At 33.0% G+C, this 26117-nt stretch overlaps 1 protein-coding gene across 1 annotated transcript in view; it reads left to right on the forward strand.

Annotated features, from left to right (window-relative positions):
• The window catches only part of LOC105833926 (suppressor of lurcher protein 1), a gene marked incomplete at its 5' end in the record, with an annotated part of 356824 nt that overhangs the window by 80942 nt on the left and 249765 nt on the right, over positions 1 to 26117 (forward strand). Inside the window, one exon of the mRNA XM_028192272.2 lies at positions 12344 to 12524. Coding sequence (XP_028048073.2) covers positions 12344 to 12524 — 181 coding nt within the window. The remainder of the gene's footprint in view (positions 1 to 12343; positions 12525 to 26117) is intronic.

Below are 26117 nucleotides of genomic sequence, written 5' to 3' on the forward strand. Positions count from 1 at the left end.
GTAATGCACGATTTATATACGACCGCTACGTCTACAACATTTTTCTCAATATTTCCGGCGAGCGTGTCCGGAATTTTTCACATTTTTCAGAATCGTAAGAGTAAGTGACCGCGTATATGTAATCACATCTTATACATTTACGTTATGCTTAAAACCGCGAGGATCTTTTTTTTCTTGAATAATAATATAGAAGGACATACCTTTAATAAGTAATACATTTTCAGACATATTTTATACACAACGGAACCTTGTCATTAGTAATAATTAATTTTCTGTAATCTATTTCATGTAGAGTTTAGCAGTCTCTAAAATCATTCATAAAAACATTGTTAATAATATTTTTCCGATATATTTTTACGAAATTTAATTTAAGATATTACAATGAACAATGTACGTGATTAATTGGTTTGAATGACCGAATTAAGAAGATTTAATAACAAAGTTAATAAACAGAGATATATTTATATATCGTCGTTATAACAATTTAATAAATATAAATATGCGCATCGACAAATTTTTAACGAACACAACGCAGACGTATTCATAGATTTTCGTTGTGAACGTCGGTATTCCAGGGATAATGGCAGAATTGTATACTTCGCCCATTATGATCTGGCCGAGGTCAGACTAAAGCCGAGTATTTATGTAATGTGGTCGTGTCGCCGTAATGCATGCATTGCGCATCCGTTGACACAGGGTTACTGAGCGTGTTAATTACTAGGCGGTCGTTATGCGTCATAAATTAATATTTCAATTACGATTTCACTAATGCCGTGTACCGTCAGTGCGATTCACGTATTCCGACCATACAAATTTTAGCAGCCAACGTATAGGGTTGCGTGTATATGAAATTGAATATAAATTATTGTCGATATATTAGAGAATGGAAACCTCATTAATTTTCGAGCGATTATTTCGATAATTCGTATGACACCTAGCGAATTGAAGCTGCGAATTACGAAAGGGGAAAATTGGCGCGATAAAAATAGTGTAACAGAAAATTTACAGAAACAATGTCAAGTATGTCAAGTATGTAAATTCTTAGAGTCAATGCTCTTATTATTATATTATAGACGTTTCCGCCAACGTCAGATGCCATGTATTATTTTCGATATTACGTGAAAGTTTTCTTACTCAGGCTTTCTATTATACGAAATTTCACATAGCACAGGTATTGGGTACTGCAGACTTTGTTCCAACGATGAGAGCAATATCGACTCTTAAAATTAAATCAAGACATATCTTCTTTCCGATTCCGCGACATGATATTTGGGCGGGACAAAATATATTTTGTCATATTGTTTTTAGTAGTTCTTTCTTTGTGTGTGTGCATGTTGCGCGCGTTTTATACATACACACACATACACGCGCACACAAAGAGAAACTACTAAAAACAATATGACAAAATTTGTCTAGAATAAATAAATCAAGATATAAGTTTTCAAATGTATACCCAGATAGCGCATGATTTCAGATATCCATTGGATTGGATTTGAATTCGGACATCGGGACAGGCATTAAGTAACCGAATAAAGTCCGACGGATGTTCGATGGAGGTCTTATGCCCCTGTTTCACAACTCGATGTCCATCGTAGAAAAAAAGACAATAATCATTTCGAAATTGGCGACTATCAATACAACATTCACTTTTTACAAAAAAAAAGGGATATACAATTTCTTTCTTTCTACAATTTTTTAATCAATTCTATATATACTTTCTAAAGATTTAAATTTTATATCTTTAGAAAGTATATAATTGTCTTAAAAAATTGTAGAAAAGAAGAAATTGTATATCCCTTTTTTTTTTTTAAAGTGCATCTTATATCAATAGTCGCAAATCTCGAAGTGATTGTTGTCTTTTTTCCGCGATGTTAATTTGTTCTCTTACTGCGCTTACTTCATGTTTCGAGAATAGCTGTCATTACGATTGAATTTTGACAGCTGTCAAACTTGTACACTTGTAATTGGTTATCTATACAATTTTTTAAAAAGTAAAAAGTAAAGTTATATTATATTATAAAAGTTTATATTCTAAAAGTATATGTAAGAATTATTTTAATAATTTTTTTACATGTTTGTAGAATCAAAATTAATTATAACAATATTTACGACAATTTTAAATATAAAAATTGACAATACAAGCTCCAGATCTTGTGGACATCGAAATATTGGCCATTCATAAATGTCCGAAATCGAACTTACGATGAATGTCCATTTCATGTCCATAAACATGCAGACGTAAAATGGACACAAAATGAATGTTCATAAGATGTCCCATGTTCTCTGGGTATAAACTTAACGTAAAATAATTTGTTGGCGTGACTAAAGTACATAAAAAATATTAAGATTAATGTTTAAACACCTGTTTGCATAGCGCAACATTCTGCAATTCAAATGTGCTTAACATTTGCATTAGTAAAATAAAAAAAAAACCGAATAAACATAGTTATATAACCTTCGTTCGCATGACGAGGAAGCTCGATCACGCGGGACGAGAAAGCATTGCGGCTACATTGTCATTCCGGATTCATGAATAAATACCTGCTCGTGGCCATAAAAAAATTCTGTTCCGCGAGTATCGCGGAAATCCCCGAGCCAATAGTAGATAAAACAAAACTGCCGGCGCTGTACAGTTGTATATAAATTCTTGCCAGCTTGTTTGTGAATATTCCAGCCACCTGCTCCTAGATTGATATCCACTATCTTGTACATCGCACGACCTATCAAATCGGTGCTGCGTGGAACAATCTATAAAGAAGTGCCGATAGTTCAGATTACACAATTTTTTTTACTGATTGTGAGTAATGGCGTAAATAATGCTACATAATGTCGCGATTAAAGACGTATGCGTGAACAGAATTAAAGATTGACGATTTTAGTATTCTAATTTATCTTTTTTTTGTCGACATGGTTGAATTAATATTGAAAAATGATATTAGAACTCATACGCACACACACAATATTACACATACACAAAATATTACTTATAAAATTTTATAAAACACAGGCAAAGTTTTAGCATATAAAAATTGATTATAATTCATATATCCTGTATATAATATTAATATTTATCCAGGTTGATTCTAGTATTTAGCGGAAAATGGATTGAAGTTTAATTTGCAATAAATCATTTATTTTTACATATTTTTCTCTCGCATTTTGTATAGGTGCACAATATAGAAAGGTAACAATATACGGAAGGTTTTTTCCAATAAATTTTACATCGAGTGTGAAAAATAATTGAAATATAAAAGCGGCTTTTAAAATTTATTCCGACACGATTGGAAGAGTTGCAAATATATCCAAGCGGGTGATATGCAATTGTCATTGACATTACGTAGTACTGTATTGACACAAATACACGCCAAAAATCATTTAACAGAAACATTTACGAAACCCACATGCAGTCGGAAAGTGCTCAGTACTGACCAATCTCCGATTCAACGGAAGTTATCCATCCAGCGTAAGTGTCTGTGTGTACATAGAAAAATAAGCGGTAACAATTTTTTAATAAATCCATAAAATAGAAATAGCGCGAAAAAATAAAGCTTTTACTAACAAAATTCTTTATTTGCTTGATACTTGGTTGGTGTTTTATTTTACATTTGCTTTATTTTGATAAGATAAAATACAATTTTTATCCATTTAAACATAAATTTGTTTCATTTCTTTTCGAAAAATTTTATTTTTTATCCGTTTAAACATTAATTTGTTTCATTTCATTTCTTTCGAAAAATTTAAACAAATGAAAATGGTGATTTAGAATATTTCAAAATCTCATAAAAGTGGTTGAGAAGCATACGCTACGTAGAAACTGTCGAAAATCAAAAAGCAATTTGTGAATATTCAAATCGCTTTTTATCTCAGGAAAATAAAATGTTCAAGGATAATCTGAATAAGCACATTTTACACACACAATTACATGAATGACTTGAAGTATAAAACGATCTCGTAAAATTGCATTTGATGGCTACCAGCCGGGGTTAAAGATATTATCAATTTATTTTGTTCCTCTTAACTTTGTTTACTTCGTGACATCGGATCTCAAAAGAATAGTAACAACAGCTCTTTTAAAATCGATACTTTCTATAATATATTTTATCTATGAAGACATGTTTCTGATCTATTGCCATTATGGTAATAATATGCAATATGTTGCAGCACGATACTTGATTTTATAATAACGAGAAACGTCTCATAGGAACAAAAAGTTATGCATAAAAAGTTATTAACTAATACATCGACAAAAGGTTGCAAATCACGTTTCTTCTTTCATTTCAAAATCACTTCTTTTGCTCTTTGAAATGATTAGATACGTTTTTATTATAAATATGGCATTTGTCTCAGACGTCTACAATTAGATCTAAAAAGTCGATATAAAATAAAAATATTACAAATAAACAATAAGTGCAAAAAATTTACTTGCCGCTTTTCTTCTCGTACTCTTTCTTTTTTCTTTTTATTTTTTATTTTTTATAAGCTCTTAAGCAAAATAATAATGTATTTATCACTTACATGGCTTCATCTTTGATTATAATTTATATATCAATATAACCTTTATTTAATATTATTTAACTTTTACTATTATTATTATATTTATTAACGTTATTTGTTATCTCTCTCTCTCTCTCTCTCTCTCTCTCTCTCTCTCTCTCTCTCTCTCTCTCTCTCTCTTCTCTCTCTCTCTCTCTCTCTCTCTCTCTCTCTCTCTCTCTCTCTCTCTCTCTCTCTACAAACACACCAAACTTTTTAATTATGTATTCGCTATTTATTTATTAAGTATACAATCGCGGTCATGGAGAGTGTACTAAAAATTTGTTTTGTCATATAATGTTAATTTTTTAAATTGATATTAAAATTATATTATTCATCGAACATACACATACAAATCTTTTTTCTGTTTTTTTTTTTCTTTTGACCTTTTCGGTATGTTTTACATGATTTAATGTTTTTTAATTTACTTTTTTTTAATATAAATTTATTTTTTTCTGAATATAAATTTTAAAGTTTTTATATTTGGTATTTTATTCAATATAAGATAAAATAGGATCTTTTTTATGATACATTTAAAATATTATTATAATTTATCAGTTTTAATATATTTTTTAAAAATAAAATAAAGAGAAAGTATCCGTAGCGTACTATAAAAAAATATTTATCGTTGAGTGTAGAAAAGGGACAAGTTTAAATTTGAAATTGAAGTCTTTTATTTAATACACAAGCATTTCAAAAATCACAGAAATAAATCAAAAGTTTATGGAATATTATATTTAAGTTTTTAAACAATTTTGTTATGCAGTTGAAAAATTTTTATGTTAAATTTAACATAAATTGCATGTCTTAAACGGTTTACACAAATTTTAGTGTTAATTTAAAATTTTGTATTAACACAAAATGAATATGTTAAAAAATAACAAAAATGTAATGTAAAAAAGTTAATATAGAAAACGTAACATACTTTGATGCAAATTGGAAACAAATTATAGAAGTATATTTCTTTGTTAAAATTAACACTTATAATATTTTAATGTATATCTTCTTCATTTAACTTAGAAGTAACTTCTACATTTTTCAGATCTTTTTTATTTGGTATTTATTCATAGTCTATTTACATATACAAATCATTATTTTAATATTTAGAAATGTTAAATATCAATTTAACATAAAATATTTAAGTAACATAATCCATATTAAATTAAATTAATTATATTATTAAATTAATACTCGCTTATGTTAAAGATGCTACGCAAAAAAAATGTTAACAAATTTCAGTTTAATAAATACAAGATGTTTTTTACTATGCAGTTTTCTTGGTAACTAAAGTTAAACAGTTTGTTGTTAATATTAAAAAATTTTTAAAGTGTAGTTTACTTTCTTTCTGCAATTACAGATTCAAATAGAGATTAATTCGTAAAATTATATATACAATATTAAGTGGAAATTAACAATAATTTATGCAAACAGATGCGTTCAAAGAATCGGTCTTTCAAGGATTCCATTTCTTTTGAAAACGATCCATTTTCAAAATAATTGTGTAGCCATTGTACTTTGAGACGACATTTTAATCGGAAATAGTCAGGATACACTGAAGTTCTGTAGGAAACGTTGGTCTTTAACGCGTAGTGTGTGCACTTTCCTCCTTCGGTCCCTCCCATTTCTATGTCTTCTCCTTTCTTGGTTAGTTTTTCTTTTTTTTTTACTTGCTTCTTTATCCGGCAGCTTTTAGCAGAAGCCTTTCTGTGTCCACCAAGTAATCGCGTGATCTAAGTCTAGTGGTATTTGTGCTTTCAGCAGATATCTAGATGCTGCATTGCAACAGATAAAGAATTCCGTAGATTCCATCTGTATATAAATAGATTTATCTACATCTTATATATATGATAAAAATATAGACACGTATGTCTATACATATAGAATGTAGATGGATCTATATAGAATCTTAAATATATAGAGTGTGTCACATACATTTTACTTATATTAAATACAATTCTTTTATCATTTTGTTGTAGACTGTCCTACATAAAGAATTTGATTTGCTATACTTTCCCACAACTTCTTTCAATATGTATTTTAGTTAGCTAAACTTTAAATTAAAATTCTGTTAAAGTCAAGTTTATTTTAAGCTTCAATCTACTTTAATCTTTAATTACCTATATAACAAAAACTATTAGTTTTTCAATTAAATTAAAAAAAATATTTTCTTAGAGTTTGACTCGGAGTTCTCATGGTCAAGATAACACCTTACATTTTCTTCGATCACCCTGTATATATTTACACACACACACACACACACACGCACGCGCACGTACGCACACACACACACACACACACACACACACACACACACACACACACACACAACAGCAATGGAAGAGGCGCGATGCAGAGTTTCTCTTGCTTTTGCGAAAACTTTCAAGTTCCGATTTTGCCAGCAGCTTGCGGCATCAGTCCGAATTCAGAAAAGTCAACAGCTTGCGGCTGAAATTGAGTACTAAGTGATTTCTACTGTTTCCGGTGCGACAATAATATCGTTGCTTCTTAGTGTGGCATTCTGATCTTATGTCTTTAACGTCCGTGTGACTGTCGTATAATGGTATAGGCAGCCGAAGAGTCGTGGGAAGATATCCCTTCGCGCTTCTCCGTGTCACAGCTTTCAGATCACCTGTCAGAGTTCTCACAGTATACTATAATGCTTGAGGGAACGCGTTCCCTCCGCCATGCAAAAAAAAGATCACATTAGGTATTGATGAATAATGACAATTTAAAACTTAATGCATCTATCCTGTATAGATGTGATTTGTATATCTCGAGAAATGAATAAAAGCATCGAGTGACATTTGAAATGAGTGCAAATTCTGATAATCATTTCTCGCGATAATTTCTTTAGTTTTTTCAGGAAGAGGCGATAGGATGATTTCGGTATTCATATCGCGCAAGGAATAACGCCGCGAAAGTAAGACACAAAGATAGAAGGAGTAAACGTAATTTATATTTATAATCAATCTATTATAAGTTTTTATGGTACATAACATTAATATTGTGTTATAATTTTTTTGGTAATATTAACGTCGTGTGTGAGTTAAACTAATTTGTGAACGTTGTGAATAGCGCAGCGATGTATTACACTCTGCGTAAAATTATTATTCTCTCTGTAAAAGATTTAAATCTGTTTTCATAATATATGGTAACTAAACATTTAGGTATAACTATAACCTTTAAATTACACGCTTGTTCATAAGCTTATCATTACATAAATTCAAATTTATGTACACGAGTAATCTTTAATTTATTTGACCATAAGCTTACAAAAATATGTATTAATTAACTTTTGAGTTATAATTAATCTAATTTTTTAATTAACCATATTTTATAAAAACAGGCCTCAATGGTTATTTCATGATACATAAGGGTAGAGGGTTAATAAAAAGTGGAGTATATCAAAATACAAGTCCTTAGCTCTTGTATTCTTTGTCTTGCTTGATTGTTGCACTTATGACTATGCACTATATTCTACCACTTTCTGTATATGGTGTAAAAAATGCAAGAGTTTCTAATTTTTTTTTAATTAAAAAAATCTGTAAATATTTTACTTTTTTAATTTATTATTTTATTATTTTTTACAATAGGTATATAGTATAATATTTTTATTGATAACTTATGTTAAGCATAATGAATAATGCTTAACAAATTAAATTTTTGATAGTGCGGCATACCAGAATTATCCTAGATGCTTGTTAAAAATTATTAAATTTTTTGTCAATTTAATTTGGAAATTAATTATTTCGGCTTCTTCTAAGAATTATGTGTCAAAATCGATAAATATGCGATGTACTGTTCGCATCAGCTGAAGACAAAAATGCACACAAAAAATGATAACTACTATTGTTATTACTATTAAGAGCTAAAAACTGTCTTGATCGAGAAATGGTTTTTATTTTTTATATTATTTTTGAGTAAAATAAAAATTCTTTACGACTCTTCTTGATGTTCAAGAGTGACTCATTTTATAAACCTCATGCATATATTATGACTGATCGATATTCGTATAGGTTGTGCATGTCGACGTACAAACAATCGCCGCATGCTAATTATATGTCGTGACACGGGTACTTGCGAGTCCGTTAATCGCGTACGCGCGTTTTTCCTCGTTCGCGGAAAAGCCTATTGTTTTCTGTAACTATCGCAAAGTACGTTATAAATAGAGTGTTGACTTGAGGATGCTCGAGTCAATGCCGACGAACGTGACTGAACAATGATGTCTGCGAGTGTTTTAGAGCGGCCTGGCGCCCCACTTCAGCAGCCAAGAGGCCGTAGTCGCTTTTAATATTGTACATGCTATTCTCAGCATGTATCGTATGTATGTTAACGTACATGTATGATGCGAGAGGAGAATTAGTTCTCCTGCCATTTAAAATATTCTCTAGGTTTCTCGGACAGTTCCGTTCATGAGAAAATAGCTGTGCAAGCATTTTTACGCCTCTGACATTTCACTTTTCACCCTACGATATGAGATTATTAAGCAGCATTAACAGGAGTGATTTATTCCTCTTAATCTAGTCCCTGGTGACTACACACTTCTGTCTTTTTTCTTTTTTAATTATTAATAATTAATTTTCTGTAATTATTACAATATAATTGATTTAATACTTTTTTATAAAATAAAAATTTTAACCCTTTGATGACACAATGTGAAAAATTTATTTTTGATGCAATCTCGTGAATATCTCACGCTCATTATTTTTATCTAAAATAACTGAAAAATCTTCAAAAATTTATAAATATACTTTCAAGTTTTTAAAACGAATAAAGTAGACTGAAACAAATCAGATTAAAAGGAGTGATTAATTAATTAAGTTTTAGGTTTATTATTTTAAGTGCGAAAAGAGAGAAATGAAGAGAGAAAGGGAGGGGCAGGGAAGAGACAAAGTAATTCGTGTCCTAGAATAATAAGTTTCAAATGTAATGAATATGATTTCAATTTTTATTTTGACCCGATTCTATTCCATTTGTACTTTATTTTAGAAAAAAATAAAGTACAGAATTATTATCAAAGATTAATTACAAATAAAGTAAATGGGTTTACTCTTAAATAAAATTATAACTTTTTGTAATAAATGATACTTTTTATAAAAAATGATTGGAAGATTTTTAAATTTTTACATAAAATTTTAGAAGAACACAGGAACGCTGAATTCTTCAAAAAATGCAATTATTTGGGTACATAATGATAAATAGAATTTTTGATATATAGAAATAGGAAAAATTGAATTTTGCAATACAATTAGCATTTTTTTATTTTGATACAAAAAATTTCTTCCTAAAAAATTTAATCAATTTTGTTTTACTGGAACATAATGTGAATCGACGCATAATTCTGTTTTTAAAATCCATTTTTTAAGTATTTTTTTTTTTTTTTTTTTTTTTTTGAGAAAAATAATTTTTAAATAAAAGTAAACATTTAGGCATTAATTTAGAAAAGAAATGGAACACTATCAAAAATTTTTATTTTTTGCAAAAAGAACACGTTAAATGCAATATGTTGTCTGATCAAAAAATAAATTTATTTATTTTATTGCTTCCAAGTATAATAATATAATTAGTGATGTTACTACTGTTATTATAAATTTAATAAATTAATTTATGTGAACAACATAAACTGTACTTGCATCTATTAATTTTATATACATCTCTTCTTGAGTTAAATTAATGACATGAACTCAAAATACCGACGTGACTGTAGGTATAAATACAAGAGCGAAATGAATAACATCGATACTAGACATTAGAAAATTACAAATGTCACAGCGTATCACAAGAAGAGACAAATAAGTTCAAGTATCACTGGTACGTTTCACGCGACAAGCCGCTTGGGTATCTTTTCTGTCGTAGAAGCCTTTATACGAGCTTGGTGACAAAAGGAAGTTGACGAAAAATAAGGTGAGAACGAGAGGCAATAGAAGACAGTAGAAGGTGAAGGAGTACAATGGCGGAAGACTAAAAAAAAAAATAAAAATGCTTGCTCTAGTTAAGTAGATAGAGTATCAGGTTGTAGAAAGGAACGGAAAAATCACGTTGTTTTTGCTAATTTACTAAGGAACCTTTTAACTTGTGGCTCATGGAACTATTAATTTCGCTGCGCGCGAAACGCGATATGTTCTTTCGTTGGCGCACAGTTTCCTTCTCTTCGTGTCTTGCTTTTTCGAAAGACTGATTAATTGCGTCACTATCCTTATAAATTGCTTTGTTTGCATTAGTCTTGCTGTGCCGAACGAATGCTCGCTAATGGATCGTTTCAGCCAGAATAATCATTGCAAAGCACTAGAACACCGACAGAGACGAATCGCGAGGGTAGCGATGGTGATATTATCTTGGATAAATGATTGTATTCACATTAACGTGGTGCTGTAATGATTCACATTTCTCTTCCCATTAGATGACGATTTTGTACTATATCATATAGACGTTGTCTGTAAATTATATAAATATATTATCTGATATAAATATTACAGTTTACATTGAAATTAGTTTGTGTTGTATTTAAATATGTATATAACGCGATATACGTCTCTTTTCTCGTAAAAAGAAATCCAATCCAATTGTTTCCGTTGTCTTACGCGAATTAAAATTTATAATGCAAAAGATACGCAATTTTCGGAAGACGTTATATTTTCCTTGAGGAGATTGCGTCTTGCTTTATGAACGTTGATAGCCCCGTAGCGTTTGCACCGCAGTCGAATTTCCACTTCTTGCTCATATAGTCAACACTACACTCACAATCAGAATCGCTTTATTTTCTACAACAATGGGTGCACAATAAACCGGTATATTACACAGCTCGGTACACATACCTCTGCGGAATAAAAAAAGGAGAGGGAGAGAGAGAGAGAATCACTCCCTCCGCATTACGTCGAGTTACGGGATACAATGGGGTCCCCAAAGCATAAAACTGGTCGAGAATGTTCGGGCTTTTGTACCGGCGGTATAACTCAAGTGTCATGCCATTATTTAACCATAGATACGACGGGTCTTTGCATTCTCCTGTGTGTCCGCTCGCCGAGAAGACCCGCTGTGCCCGACTAACGTAAAAGTTAATTGAAAAACAGGAAATTAAATTTTCGCAATTCCCAGTTGTACGAGTCACGGCTTCTCGGATAATAGGAACCATGTCGGCTGGCCTTTGCAACGACTCCTCTATAAATTATCGGCTTGCTTAATCATTCGCCGTCTGATCCGCCGGATACGTTTAGTTAGGGTAAATTTATGTCTCATTGTCTCTATATCGCCGCTGATGCGACTCACGTACGCAAAACGAATTTCTTCGGAAAATAATTGCAATACCGTCAATCAAGGACTTATTTAATCGCTCTTTTCCTTAACTGCGTGACTGACTTGTTGTTGACAATGAGAATAGTATACTATATGAATTATTATGTGTTTCCGTAGAGTTTTTTTCTTCTCAAAATGCCAAACTTTAATTTAATTCTTGAGCTTGGCATTCAACGCGGTTGGTAGCATGGAAGCGAAGACGGTAAATCGATGTGCGGACCGACTTCATTTTGGAAATAAGAAAACTTTGTCCCTTGTGTGCCCCGCGCTTCCCACCCTAGAAGCAATGTCAGATGGTGAATTTCATTATTGATAAGGCCTGATATCTTTACATTAAAATCGTTCAAAACGAAACACCTCGCGTCGGACGAAACTATAGCTTATTGCTCAGATACTAATTATTGATCAAATGCTGTCCAATATTTCCAACGCTTATCATGTTACATGCATTATTCTTTTTAACTTTCACATTCGTGACATGTACGACGTCTACATGACAATTCCTATTTTTTTACAGGTTGTTCTTGTGTTGTATACAGCAGCTCAGACAGACCTCAAGGTGGCACTTTTACATCTCCTGATTTTCCGAAACGATACTCACCGAATATCGATTGCCTTCTATACACATTCGTTGGCCATCCAGATGAAATTATTGTTCTAACGTTTCATCAATTCAACATTCGTCGTATCGGGCCCGAGTAAGTAATCTATACGTAACAATAAGTAATATTAACTATTATTTATTGGATAAAGATTAAATGGAAAGTTATTATAATAGGATATTTGGATGATATTTTTAAATTTGCATAGGCTTTTGTCGAAGTAAAGTACCTAAATCGAATAAAGTCTAGTATATACTAAATAACGTCCACTTTTAAATTTAAAAACGCTCATTTATTTACAGCAACAAAAACCTGTGACAAAGCATGCCATTATTATTAAAATTTGTAGCAAAGTTCAGGCATACATTATTTTATGGTTTATTATTTTATAATTTTTAATTAAAAAGTTAAAAGTAGCACTATCATAAAAATGGCTTGTATACCTGGTTCGTACCCGCACAAATTCTCGTTGTATGTGCGCATGTGTATTTTTTAAAATAAGTATATTTTCTTAGAAACGTTGCACTCATTAAATAAAAACTACTTATAATCATTTCATGATCATAACGAACACTTATGTCATTGTTAGAATATGACAACATTATTATTTACTTGTTACGTGTAAGAGTTATATCAAAAAATAAAGATCTTCAATGCTGCTAGCTTTTCAGAAATTACACTTACATGGAATGGGTAAGATTTTCTAATAGATTAAATGATTAATTAAACTCCAAATGAAAAATAATTGTCATGTTTAATAGTAGAATAAACTTTAAAGAATTTTAGTTTGGTAATTAATAACTATTTTAAAACTGCTTTAGAAAATAATGTGTGGTTTCTTTGTTATTTTAATTTATTTTTTATCTAAACCATATGACATGCTTATAAATATAATAAGGCCCATGTAAAAAATAAATTAAAATATTAGAGTTTAAAGAAACTTTTTTTTATTTACAAATTTACTCTACATTGAAGATATTTTATTTTTCTCACTTAGTTTATTTTAATTGCTCTCTTCATAGAGCATTTAAACATTAAAATTAATTAAGAATTAGATTCTGCTAGTGCACAGATGCAGATTAAAGCCGCTGTGCATTGGTCTAATCTCATATAAAATGTGAAATATGAAAATCTCAAATAATGAAATACAAATATCTCAAATAGTAAAAAATATATTTTACCAAATGTCAATAAAGTATATTGAAAATTTTTGTAGGTTTATTTCTTTATGTATTTGTATTAAATACATACTTTTACGTCAATTTGTATACGACAGCTTTAATGTGCACTAGTGCGCACTAGTGCATCCAATCGAATTCGCTATTAGCAACATAATTATAACGCAATATGTAAATTGTGTGTACTCAAAATTTTCATCATTCATACTCTCACGTATGATATCATGCATCCCTTTCGTAAATTATAATTGAACAGGCTGTTTTGCCGTGTTGAGCACTGGCAGACAGCGTTATGTTAACAGATAAATTATCCATGCAGTGATTTGTCATGCACATAATTCAGGCCTTCCGTTGTAGTAGAGTTTATTCGCGGTTGTCTGCCGTCAATGAAATGCAGTCGTGTTCCGTATGTTAAATTATACTAATAAATTTGTGTGAATATAAACATATACATATTTGAATTGAGAGAAAGTGTGCTGAACATTTAACATTGTGTTCTACCACTAATAGATTGAATGCCGTTGATGTCTACTAACAATTACGCCAGTTAAAAACAAATATGATTTATAATTCTATTAATTCGACGATTCTATTAATCTTCAATTAACATTATTGCGAATATCCGCTTATTTTTATTATTTAGTCGATAATGTGATCCGATATAAATTTTTATGTCTATAGATTACATTTGTGATATTTTCTTCTGGTAAAATGGTACTCGGTTCACGAGGGAATTCTCCAAGTGAAATATGTTTGCGCAGGATCGTTCACTAAAATTCAGTGCTCAAGAGTGCAAAGATCTTTGAGACGCAGTAATACGACTTTAAGAGCGTTTAGGGTCACTCTATAACCGACGAAAAGTAAAGTCAGACTAGGAATTCTTTTCCAATGGTCGTCCGCTTCATTAATTATTAATTAAATTCGTGATTAAATTCTTAGCTGCCGATTAGCTCTTCCTCAAGAGCTGCCCCTCTCTATGCGGAATTACATGAATAAAGATTATTTTTAACGTAGCAGGGGCAAAATTTGTATTAAAATTAATTTAAATTGCTTGTGTTGAACAGTTGATTTATTAAGAATAACAATAGAACAGATGAAATTCACGAAGGAGTTAAAAAAAGTCGGCTTCTTCAATACTTTATGTTCCAATAGTTTTACGAAAACACTTAGAAATTTGTGACGTAATGACCATTTCGTGAAATTGAATTCGAGATGCGATTCGTCCCAAGGTGAGGGTGGAGCGAGAAACGAGTACGGTGACTTATGGCACAAGTCCCGGTAGTGCTTGAGCAAGGCAGAGGGTAGTAGCCAATTTGTAGCGCGTTACGTACTTCTGTTACCTAGGGGAAAGTGCAATGGCGGTGCACGTGTAAATCGTGCATCGCTAGAGTGGCCTGACAAAACTTGCAAACTGTTTCGTTACCCGCGTAAGGGAAAGTTAACGCAAATAGAATTTAATGTAGATTCTTTTCAACTTTATGACAACAAACTCTGCGTTAGTTCTAACCACGTACATTCGGAAACTATATATTTGACATCGCGCAATAATGACCGTAAGTATTTGCAGAAACCGTAATAGCAATACGAAGGAAAATATAGGAAATTAGATGGTGGGTTGACGTTCTCCGAAACGGCTAAATGCGCTTTAAATCTAGCTTTACTTTAATAATCTATGTACATTCGTCGGGGATTTCTCGTGCTTCTGCGTTCTCGCAGAATTTACGTTGCGCCTGAATGCAGTGTTTTAGGATCCAAAACGAGCGTAAGTCCGTTGCAGCAAGACGTTTACTTCACCTGTACCACAATTTATTGTAGGTAGGAATTTAACGTAGAATCCTCGGCAAAAACGAAGATTGGATGTAAAATATATTGTGTAATGGATTATATGCATTAAATATAATAGAAATCACTTTCAGCATGTATTTTTCTACTATTCTGATTTTTGTGATATTAATTTTAATAGTAGGAGAGACTGGGACTAATTGTAGGACTGTAGATGTATAGTAAATTGAGACTAATTAAATCTATATTCAAAACAAAGCACTGAAGATAACTATGACGTTTTGCACAGTGTAGCAGACACTGTTGCTCAGTTGCCCAAAGTGTTTCAACACAGATGCATATTGCAAGAACTATGAAGCATATTATCGAAAAATTATATAGACAAGTGAATATTTTTAGTCTTATATTTTTTAAAATTTAATTATTATGCAGTTATCTAAATATTTGATGTCAATTTAGATGGTACATAAGGGTAAATTTTATAATATTTAATATATTTCCGCAATTTATTTCTGTTTATCTGTCTTATTATTTGCATTTTTTTTTTAATGAAGCAAGCAGACTAATCTTATCCTTACAAATACATATGCTAAATAGTTCTGATAATAACTTTTATAATATATTCTTTTTGTTCTAAAAATGTGTAATTTATGAGTAACGTTAGCAATTATCGTGAACTCTAAAACTGAGCAGCTTCAAGGAATTTATGTTAATAAAAAATTAAATTAAATATATATTTATTTTATTAAAAATAAAAAATTGAAATATATTGATAATATATTTAATATATATTACTCTTCTTTTAAATCAACAGTAGTCATTTATTTTAATATGCGGGGGCTATGTGTAAGGAAACTCAAAAAATATTAATTTTTCATATCAATTATTTCACACACAATAAAAATATTATTGCATAGACTAATATATCTACTTAATAACTGATACAGAATAGATTTGCTCTTTCGATATCTCTCAATTTCATCTGTAAAAGATCAAAACTAAAGAATTTGTCAATTAACTTATCCCCTACAACGAAAGTATTTTACATATCTTATCATTTTACATCTGAAATTATTTATAATATGCATATCTTGTTTTAAGTAGGAGTACTTATTTTAATTACAAAATGTTTACAGTCGGGATGCTAAGACGATTTTTCCGTTTTTCACAAGCTCAAAGCTTCGTTCGCTTATATTCGCCGCGCGCGCATCAAGTCCCACGGCAACCCGCGGCTGAAGGTACAGGAACCCTTTTCTCTCTACTTCCGTTGCATCACAGCGGGCTGCGGCGTGCCTGATTGCACGACTGTCGCGCGGCGTGTTCCCCTGACACCCACTCGCAGTACCTGCCAGCTCGATTGCAGCTGTAACGTGGGATGCGCCGGGACAACAGCGATCCCCAGGCCGCGACACCATTGCGCCACGATGTTGTACATTCCGTCGCGCCAACCCCTTTCGGGTTATCCCTTTCGCTTATATCGATACCTGTGTTGCGCGTCGTTCGCGGCGTCTGGAGAACGGAATTTAACGTGCAACTTCTCGACAGTTAATAGGATTGGGACGCAAGCGTCCATTAAATTTCGAAATTTCTGTTTGACGAATTTGTTCGAGGTGCTTCGCACGCGTTAAAGCTCGTCAATTGGGTAGAATAATTTAACGCGCGCGCTCTGAGTCAATGAAGTTACGCGGAAATAGGAAGAGCAGCGCGGAAGAGCGTGCGGACGGGTTGCGAGTTCAGGAAGGACGAAGTCACGGCGACGAGATGAAGGGAGATGCCGCTTTGAATACAACGGGACCTGTCTGTATACGGTCGGTATACAGAATTTATTCTCTCCGCTGAATTCGGCCTCTCTTGCTGTAGGTATGTGCGTACAAACAGAATATGAACCTAGAGTTTTTTGTGAACTTGTAATTCCACTTCCCTTCTGCAAAACTCGTTATCCATTTTGATATTACATTTCCCCGTTTTGGGAAAGTGTAATATCATCGGCGCCCCGATTCGGGTCCGAGAGACGTTAGTTACTTGCGACTCAAAGATATATACTTTTAACATCGCATTACGAAAATCTGCATGATCGATCTGCACGGCGTCCCGGCGTCCCGGCGTCACAAAATCCAAGAGTGCTCCGATCGCTCCGACTGTCAAACCGATTGTCGCGACGGCTGTAGTAGCACGCTTTAGTGATGATCGTTGCAGACGCCCGCGGCGTTTACGTATGCAAATGCTCATAGCGGAATTTGTGCTGTCGCGCATTATGCATCGAACTGCGTCGGCGGGGTCACGTCGACCGGCGCGGAACTTCCGACAGACAAGATGGACCGTTGGAAATGCATGGCAAACAATCCGGTAGCGTGCAACGCTATACGCGAAACGTAGATGCCTACTCCCGCGCTGCCCGCGTACAAATCACTCGTGCGATTATTTCGGCAGTTACATCTCGTCGTCAGTTACAGACCGTCGGAAATTTCCGCGGTTGGTTTTCGAACTGCTTACCCACGGCTACTGTCGAAGTATCCCGGAGGAACTTTATCTCTAGAGAATCGAACTGTTGTCCGCTAATTTAGACGGAGCTTACCTAATTGCAATTTATTCTGTACGCTGGTTATCTTTAAATTTGCAGAGTAGATAGTAGAATTTGTTGACTTTAAATTTGTCCGTCGACCAGTTCAGTTCAACTCTTTCGTCGCCAGAATTCAACTTAAAAAAAAAAAAGAAATACGTTGTGTGTTTCTTTCGGAAAATTTTTCTCTATATTTTTATACTTAATTGAACGTACTGGTACCTAATAATTTAATTAAAAAGAATTTCTGACGGATCAGAAAGGAAGCGCTGCCAAAGTCAGTTCCGGCGATTATTTTATTAAATCCCATAGAAATTTGTTGGTGAACGTAATGAAGAGGATTCTATTTTCTCTTCCAGGATTTACGCTCGACTGACGTTTGAGTCTATGACGTGTAGATTAATATTTTTTAAAAACGGAAGCTTTAGCCGTGGTCTTTGCACAGCGCGCGCGTCTCTGCCGTTTATGCGGAGCACGCACGCGCGCCCTCCGAGTACACTCCTCGAGTGAGATTCTATTTACAAATCCTCCGCCGTCCGCGGTCATAAATCGTTTCTACTTCTAAGGACCGCGTCCAGGATCGCGTGCCGTGTCCAATATTAAGTTGCCTATGTAGATGACCCTATTAATATGGCGCACGGGGCGCACGGCGATCGTTTACAGAGTGCCGCCTAGTGCATGTCCTAAAGCTTAGAAAATCCCTCGGAGAAGAGAGGAAACTTTGGCTTTATATCCAGGGGCGCCGATAGTAAGCCGCTTCCCCTACGAGTTATATACGAGCAAGAGATACTACTTCAAGTTTCCAGCGAAACTAAGGATCTCCTAATGGATACTCCCGGGTTCTAACTATTAAATGAGCACAATGCAACCGGGATGGTGGTGGCCCCTCGAGCTTTAGCGAATGAAACATAAATAAATTTTATACAAAAATTTTTTTTACATAAGACACTTTTGAGAAATACAGTACATTAGTAGCAATCTAGATGATCGTCCCATTCATACCAAATGTAGCTGTTATATGAATGCGACTGTTGTAACCATATTATTAGACGCCGACGATGGAATGCTACCAGAAATATAATGGAATCTCTCATTCATTAAAAATGCTGCATTTAGAAACAAATTGATAGCAAAAACGGAGCAGCTCTACATGTAAATTAACAGTTTGATGCAGATTAGCAGCAAAAATTAAGTGAAATCTGCCACCAATCGGCTATTAGCTTATTTCTCTATCGAAAGAACACATGTTTGATGTAGACACGGTTGTTACTAATCTGCTAGCGCGCTACAGACATTTCGCTGACTAGTGTAATATAGTACAAATAGCACGCACAAGGAGGATCACAATATAACACACATTTTCATTTTTACGTGAAAAATCTTTGTGGGTTGCTGTTTATTCTATTGCTGTATAATGAAACTGAATTTTCAGTGCTATGCCGTGCAACTTAAAAATCTCTCAATCATACTATTTAATCTACAGAACACATTAGATTAGAGAGGTAACAATAATAATACTTCGGTTAAGGCAATTATGTATGAGAGTATTCAACCGAATGTCATGTTTTCTCATAAAAATGAATATGTTCATATAAGGAATAATAGCTATATTCAATGTAATTTGAATTCACATACATTTCTTTAGCAAATACAGCAAATATTATTGTAACAATCACAGCAACTTTTCCCGTGAAGAAATGTACGTCCAAATAAAATAGCTTCGCGTAATATCACTCTATTGTATCGACAAAATGACCAAACCGAAGTTCTGAACGGAACCACCTTTTTTGGCGGTAACAGCTACCGAATTACGTATATCTTCGTTTAGTGCAATTTCACGCAAAGCGGTCGTCAGCGAGCTATCTTGGCACGGCGGCAATGCAGACGCCTAGAGACGAACAGCGGATGGCTTGGCGCCGTTGTTTCGTGTACACGGAAACGCGCGGCCACTCCGGAAGGAGCGGAAACCTCGAGTTTGCGGCGGAGGCGGCGGACAGTAGTGCGGAACATTGTAGCTTCGGGTTTCGTAACGGCCCGTGCCGAATACCTAGCGACCAAGCCAGTAGGAATTATACTTGTCTGTGGCGTAACTGCTGAGATTAATTATGTGCCAGATGAAATTCCTGGAGTACGGGCTGTGACAATTGAGAACGGTTCGTCGCCTACCCGAGGATTGCGGGGATGTCTAGGCTTCAATCGTCTCGCTTCACGCGTTCCTCGTCTATGATCGTCTGTGATTTTGCACTCCGAGATTAAATTAGCCAGAAGTGCGCAACCGTGCGCAAAACAGCGTGCGAAGCAGCAGGAAAAACGCTGGATCCGAGGCTGGAGTCGCAAACGCGACGGGGTAAAGCTGTGAAACATGCTGCGGACTCTAAGTCCGCGTATTCAAAGTTTCTTTTTAATTGTCATGAATATTTCAGCTTTCCACGGACGACGTGGAACAAGAGGTAGGATTGGATTTTCACAGGACCAAAACTTTGCTCTTTAGGTTCGTAGCGGTTAGACTTGACTGTCGAGGTATCCTTTTCGTTCTTCCTTTTGTAAAGCTCATCGTTATCTAGAATTACAGTTTTTTTTATGCTCTTAGGAGCAAGACGTCAAAAGTCCGAAAGAGTAAAAGATGTCCTAGTAATTGCTACAGAACTCTCTTCAATTGCATAAGGTATTTCCTTTGTTTTCTTTCCTTAGATTACTTTTTCTTTTCCTGGATTATTCCTATAAATTTTTATTAATTTTTTTTCTATAAATTTTCTGTTATTCTTTTCTACACTTAAATTAATAGAGAACAATCTACAATGCATGGATGCATAGTATTTTGGATTATACTTACTTTGTGAAAAATTTGTTTCAGCAAAATTATTATTAAGGAGTCTGTTTTAAAACTCAGTAATTTTTATTTAAAAAATGATTGTATCTTATCGCTTTTATGGATTTAGAAATTCTTCTCAAGAATAAAAGTATATGCATTACTACCAGTCTAGATTGCGGAATTTATGCCAAAAGCAAGAAAAATTTTAAAATTTATGTATTTGTACTATTTCTTAATCAATAATGACGTGTGGAGCTGTCACATTATATCAATATTTGCTCGATATAAAAGATTTGTAATTTGTACTCACGAAATTTGAGATTCTACACACGTAAATGTCAAAAACAAACAATGTAGAGTTCTTATCGTCAAAATTAGATTTTGATATCTATAATTAAAAAAAAAAAAGAAATTGTACGAAAAGTTTGATCACGTACGCATGAAGTCAATAAGTAGAGCAAGAAAGAAAATTTTTTTGTTCTCAGCATTTCTTTTATAAATTTAAAAAATTCTTTTCCAGAATTAAAGTACACGTATGTACAACTTTGTTCAATTCACAGATTAATTATTAATACGTGTACTTTAATTCTGAAAAAAAATTTTTAGAATTTATAAAAGAAAAGTGATTAAAAAGATCTATAAAATCTATCTAGAGAAAAAATATGAAATCTTGTTAAGGATATGCCCTAATGATTTTATCGACCTCGATCAAGAGTAACCATTATTCCAGCATCCCCCTAAAATCTTTACCATTAATGCCTATAATAATATCGAATAGACATCTGAATATACTCATTAAAATGATAAGTATTATGTATATTAGGTATATTAGGTAAGTCCAAAGTCCTGCCGATAGTACCTTCAATTATCATAAATGCAACAACGTTGACTTCATGAAATATTCAATATAATGGCAGCCGTCGAACGACCGCCGCAAGTTATCGGATAAACAAACTTTGCTTCGGAAACGAATGGCGTAGTTAATGTTGGAAAAAGGAGCACGAGGTTTTCTTTATTGAGCCACGAAATGATTCATTCGTTCAACATTCGCCATTAATGGTAATACGAACATGGAGATACGTGCGTGGTCGTGTACACAATGGTATAAAACATGGTCGAAGGTAGAAATATTTAGCATCTGTATAAAGAAAATAATTCCATTAGAGGCTATTATTTGCAGAATAAAGGTCGATTCGATGATAAACATTTGCATTCCGCGACTCTGTATTTACAATTGTTCGTAAAACAAAAACGATAGGCGATCAAAAATTGCAATGTTTCTCTATTGTAACACGATACGAAATACTACCGTGAAAAAGTAGCTGCATTAAAAAGAAAAGCTGCATATTAATTGGACTCCTTTTTTTTATGTACAAAACTAATAATTATTTTATGTGTGTCAAACTGTTTATTTTCTGTTTAAAATATTGATATAATGGTTTCGAGATTCTGAAACGTTTTTCTCGCTAACATTTATTTTCTGTCGCTAATACTTTTAAAATATGCAACCGGGTCGCTTTAGTGAAATGTCGTATAAAGTGAAGTGCTTTTCGCGATGTCTCCAATGAAAGGCCACTTTACGCGATTAGTTTAATACCGATTTTTTTTCTCCCGGAGCATTCAACACCGTCTGTTACGCATAAATTTTTAATTTACGAGCGTATAAACATTGAATATTGTAATGTATTAAAACAATTTTTTAATCTCGTTAGAAGGGACGTTCGAAAGAATCTTAAACGGTTGAGTTTTGTTAGGCATCGGTGTCTTAATATAATAGTTAAAAGTAGATTTATCCGTAAATGTAGGTTTTAAATTCTTCTTTTTTATCCTGTGCCATCCATCACGAAAGTGACAGTTGTCCCTTTTTACTGAAAACCACAAAATTTTTCGACGCCCACTTCCGACGTCATATCCTTGGGGCCATTATTTAAATTCGCATTTCATCGCATCGCGTACGTTCTGTTGACGTAACGCGTAGCATCTCTCACAGTGATGTTTACTTTCCATCAGGGGCCAAAGCGCAGGCATTCGTTATTCCGTTCGTGGGACAGTTTCCAATTTCCGAGACTGGAGTCACGACCGCTTCACACGTCGCCCTCCTTGATTCGTCTCCGCCGTTCCCGTAACGTTGCACAGAGGGTCGTATGCGCGATGATTAACCATCCCGCCCTTTCGTGAGTGGCACGTGCAAAATGGAGAAGGGGATGCGAAACGCGAATTAACGGGGGCGTCGGCTTTCTGATTGCGCTGAGTTCCATCGCAGTCATTTTTTCTCTCTTCCTCTCTCTCTCTCTCTCTCTTGCATCGCTCTCGGAATGAATAATTCAAAAGATCTCGCCCCAGAGTCTACGTACCAACCTCTCGCGACCTCGTTCCCTCGACCTCCAGGCCGCGGTGCCACATTCCACATTCCGCAATCTCTTCGTATCTTCGTCGCGTCTGCGTTCGTTTCTCGTCCGGTCGTTCGCTCGGCGACCCGCACACAGCTTCTTCACAGGCCATTTCATCCCTTACGCGGATCCTTTGCATACTTAAATGCACGCGCGATACGCTATTCGAGCTTTGATCTTTCATTTGCTTTCATTGGTATCCGATGCGCGTTTCCCTCGTGAATCACTTCACGGCATCGGTCCTGTTTGCTTCTGGTCCGCTTCAGCAAATTCATCAGGGCGAATTCATCGATATCGAACAATATTGATGCAAGATACAAAATTTATAGTTGGATCAAACATGACTTTCACAATAATTGTATCTAATAGTACACGGAAAGAAAGGTTTCTTTAAATTTAATAAACAATTTTATTCAACTATTCCAAAGCATATATTTCTTTGTTTCTAATAAATTTTATTAAATTTAAAAAAATTTATATAAAATTTATTAAAACCAAAGAAATATATGCTTTGGAATAATCGAACAGAACTGTTTATTAAATCTAAAGAAATCTAAAGATCTTTTTCTCTGTGTATAAATTGTATATTAGTTTGATTTTTTTTAAGGAATTAATTATAAGTGACTGCGTCCTAGTAATTATTCACAAATTGAAACATCATGTTTTATAAAATACTTTTTATAAACTTTAAAATGGAGCCAGGACTTTAGCATCTAAAGCAAAAGAAAAAAATGTTTTTTTGATAATAGAAATAATTCTCTTATATATATAAAATATGAGAAATAACAAATTAGCAATATTTTAATATATTAATTTAATAAAAACATATTATCACGTGTAGCAAATAATAAGTTATAAAAGATTATATTACTTTTTTTGCGCTCTTTCTTTTTTTTTATATATAACAAGTGCCACATTCTAATTTCGTCTTTGCTTAAAAAAATATGTTTTAGACACATAAGCAATGAATGTATTAATATTAAACCTACAGGAAAATGATATTTTTAATCAATACTAACATTTTTCATTGCACAAGTAGATTTTAATATAAAACACAAAATTTTATATAAAATACAAAATCGTTTCTAAAATACTTTTCCGAGTATATTGACATTGATACATATTTTCTATATTCAAATTCTTGACATACTTTTTTGATGTTAGAAAGAAATTGAATTCTGATCAAAGTACCTGTACAATATATCTGATGTATGTATCATGATGTATATCTGATCAATATATAAAAGATATATATAAAAGAAATTAAAATAATTTCACATTCTTATATTTTATATTTTTAATCATTTTTTACATAATATAAAGTTTTATTTTATACAAAATATAAGAACGTTATTTTCAACAAACTAACATGATATAATATAAGGCTAATATAAAATTAATAGGACAATACAAGTATCAGTTTAATGTACAAAAAGATAATATACTAAAACTTCCGTATATCTTTTTCAAAACTGAACCTTAATCTTTATTTCTACTTTATCTCTACTTACTTTTTCAGATTATTATATCTGTTATTGGTACATTTGTTTGTTGTTAATTGTATAAATTATAGATTAAAATTGACAATAAATACATTTTTTCTGGTTATATAACTATCTGACAATGTAGATACTTCAAATACAAGACAGATATGCAACACTTTATAAAAAATTAAGAAAAATAAAAAAAACTTTTACATCACTTTGTATTTACTCAAACAATAAACGCTTTCTTATAGTAGTGTATTTCTTTTTAATTATTAAAGTTATAACTTACAAACTTACAAAACATTTTTAGTCAAACTGTAAACTACATATTTTTATTTTTATAAATATCCGATAGATAGTTTCACAGAATAATATGTGATCAAAGAGATACAACGGGATCAAAGGAACATTAATCTTCCCTATGGTAAACATTCTACATCATATAGGAGAGAACCCGTACTATTTCGTATTACATATTGTTTGCATATTATATTATTTACGATATATTCAAACTATTAATCAATCGAAAAGTATTATATGCATACCACGTATGCCTTATTCTGCAAAAGTAAAACAAACATTTTTTTAAGTTCTTATCTAGCGCAAGAAATATTCAATTTAATTATTTCTTGTTCTTTGATATTCAACGTTTCTTTGAATAAGAAATACAAGCAATGTTAGTTACGCAAATAAAATACGAAGTATGTATATTTGATTCGTTTTCTGTGAAACACAACTCTTACAAGCCGTACAATTATTTTAAAATCTACAACCTGTAAAATAGCTATTAAATGAGAAGGAATGTATGCGGAACATATTAGATAACTTTTATCATGCCCGTCGGATATCATATTCTGCTTTAATATGCATTTAACAAAATTTTAAAGTTACGTACGACGATTTCACATTTCGTGACACTATCTCTGATAATGTGTAAATAATAATGTGAAACTAGGTCACTCGTGGAAGAAAGATGACTGCTTGCATTTTGCATAAAGCCGCTGAGATTTAATGTTTTTTGTCATTATTTATATATCAAGACGCTTTCAAAGCGAAGAGTACGAGTAATGTCGTTTAAAGCCGGTGCTATACAGTTTTCAGTACAAGCACGGCGTTATGTAAAAGCCGATTAGTTCCTCTTTCGCGTCTCGCCTTATATTGGACGGATCGATTGTTAAGCACAACGATTGATCTGGAGAACGTAATTATTTCTCCTTACGTTATCCTCGATACAATACCCATCTGAATGAATATTACTCAATAATTATGAGGAAGTGTCCCTTGTCGAATATTCGATGACTTAATACATAATTTAAACGTCAGATCATTTTTGATAGGTGGTTATAAAAAAAGGTGACCATCACAAAATGTGCATCTTCTCATTGCATTACTTTGCGATATCGTTGCTGTAACGTGACAGTATAAAAGGATCATGACGGCGCTGCAACGAGACGGCGTGATTTAACTGCGTCATGGTATT

Source organism: Monomorium pharaonis, chromosome 1 (assembly GCF_013373865.1).
Source record: "Monomorium pharaonis isolate MP-MQ-018 chromosome 1, ASM1337386v2, whole genome shotgun sequence".
Taxonomy (NCBI): Eukaryota; Metazoa; Arthropoda; class Insecta; order Hymenoptera; family Formicidae; genus Monomorium; species Monomorium pharaonis.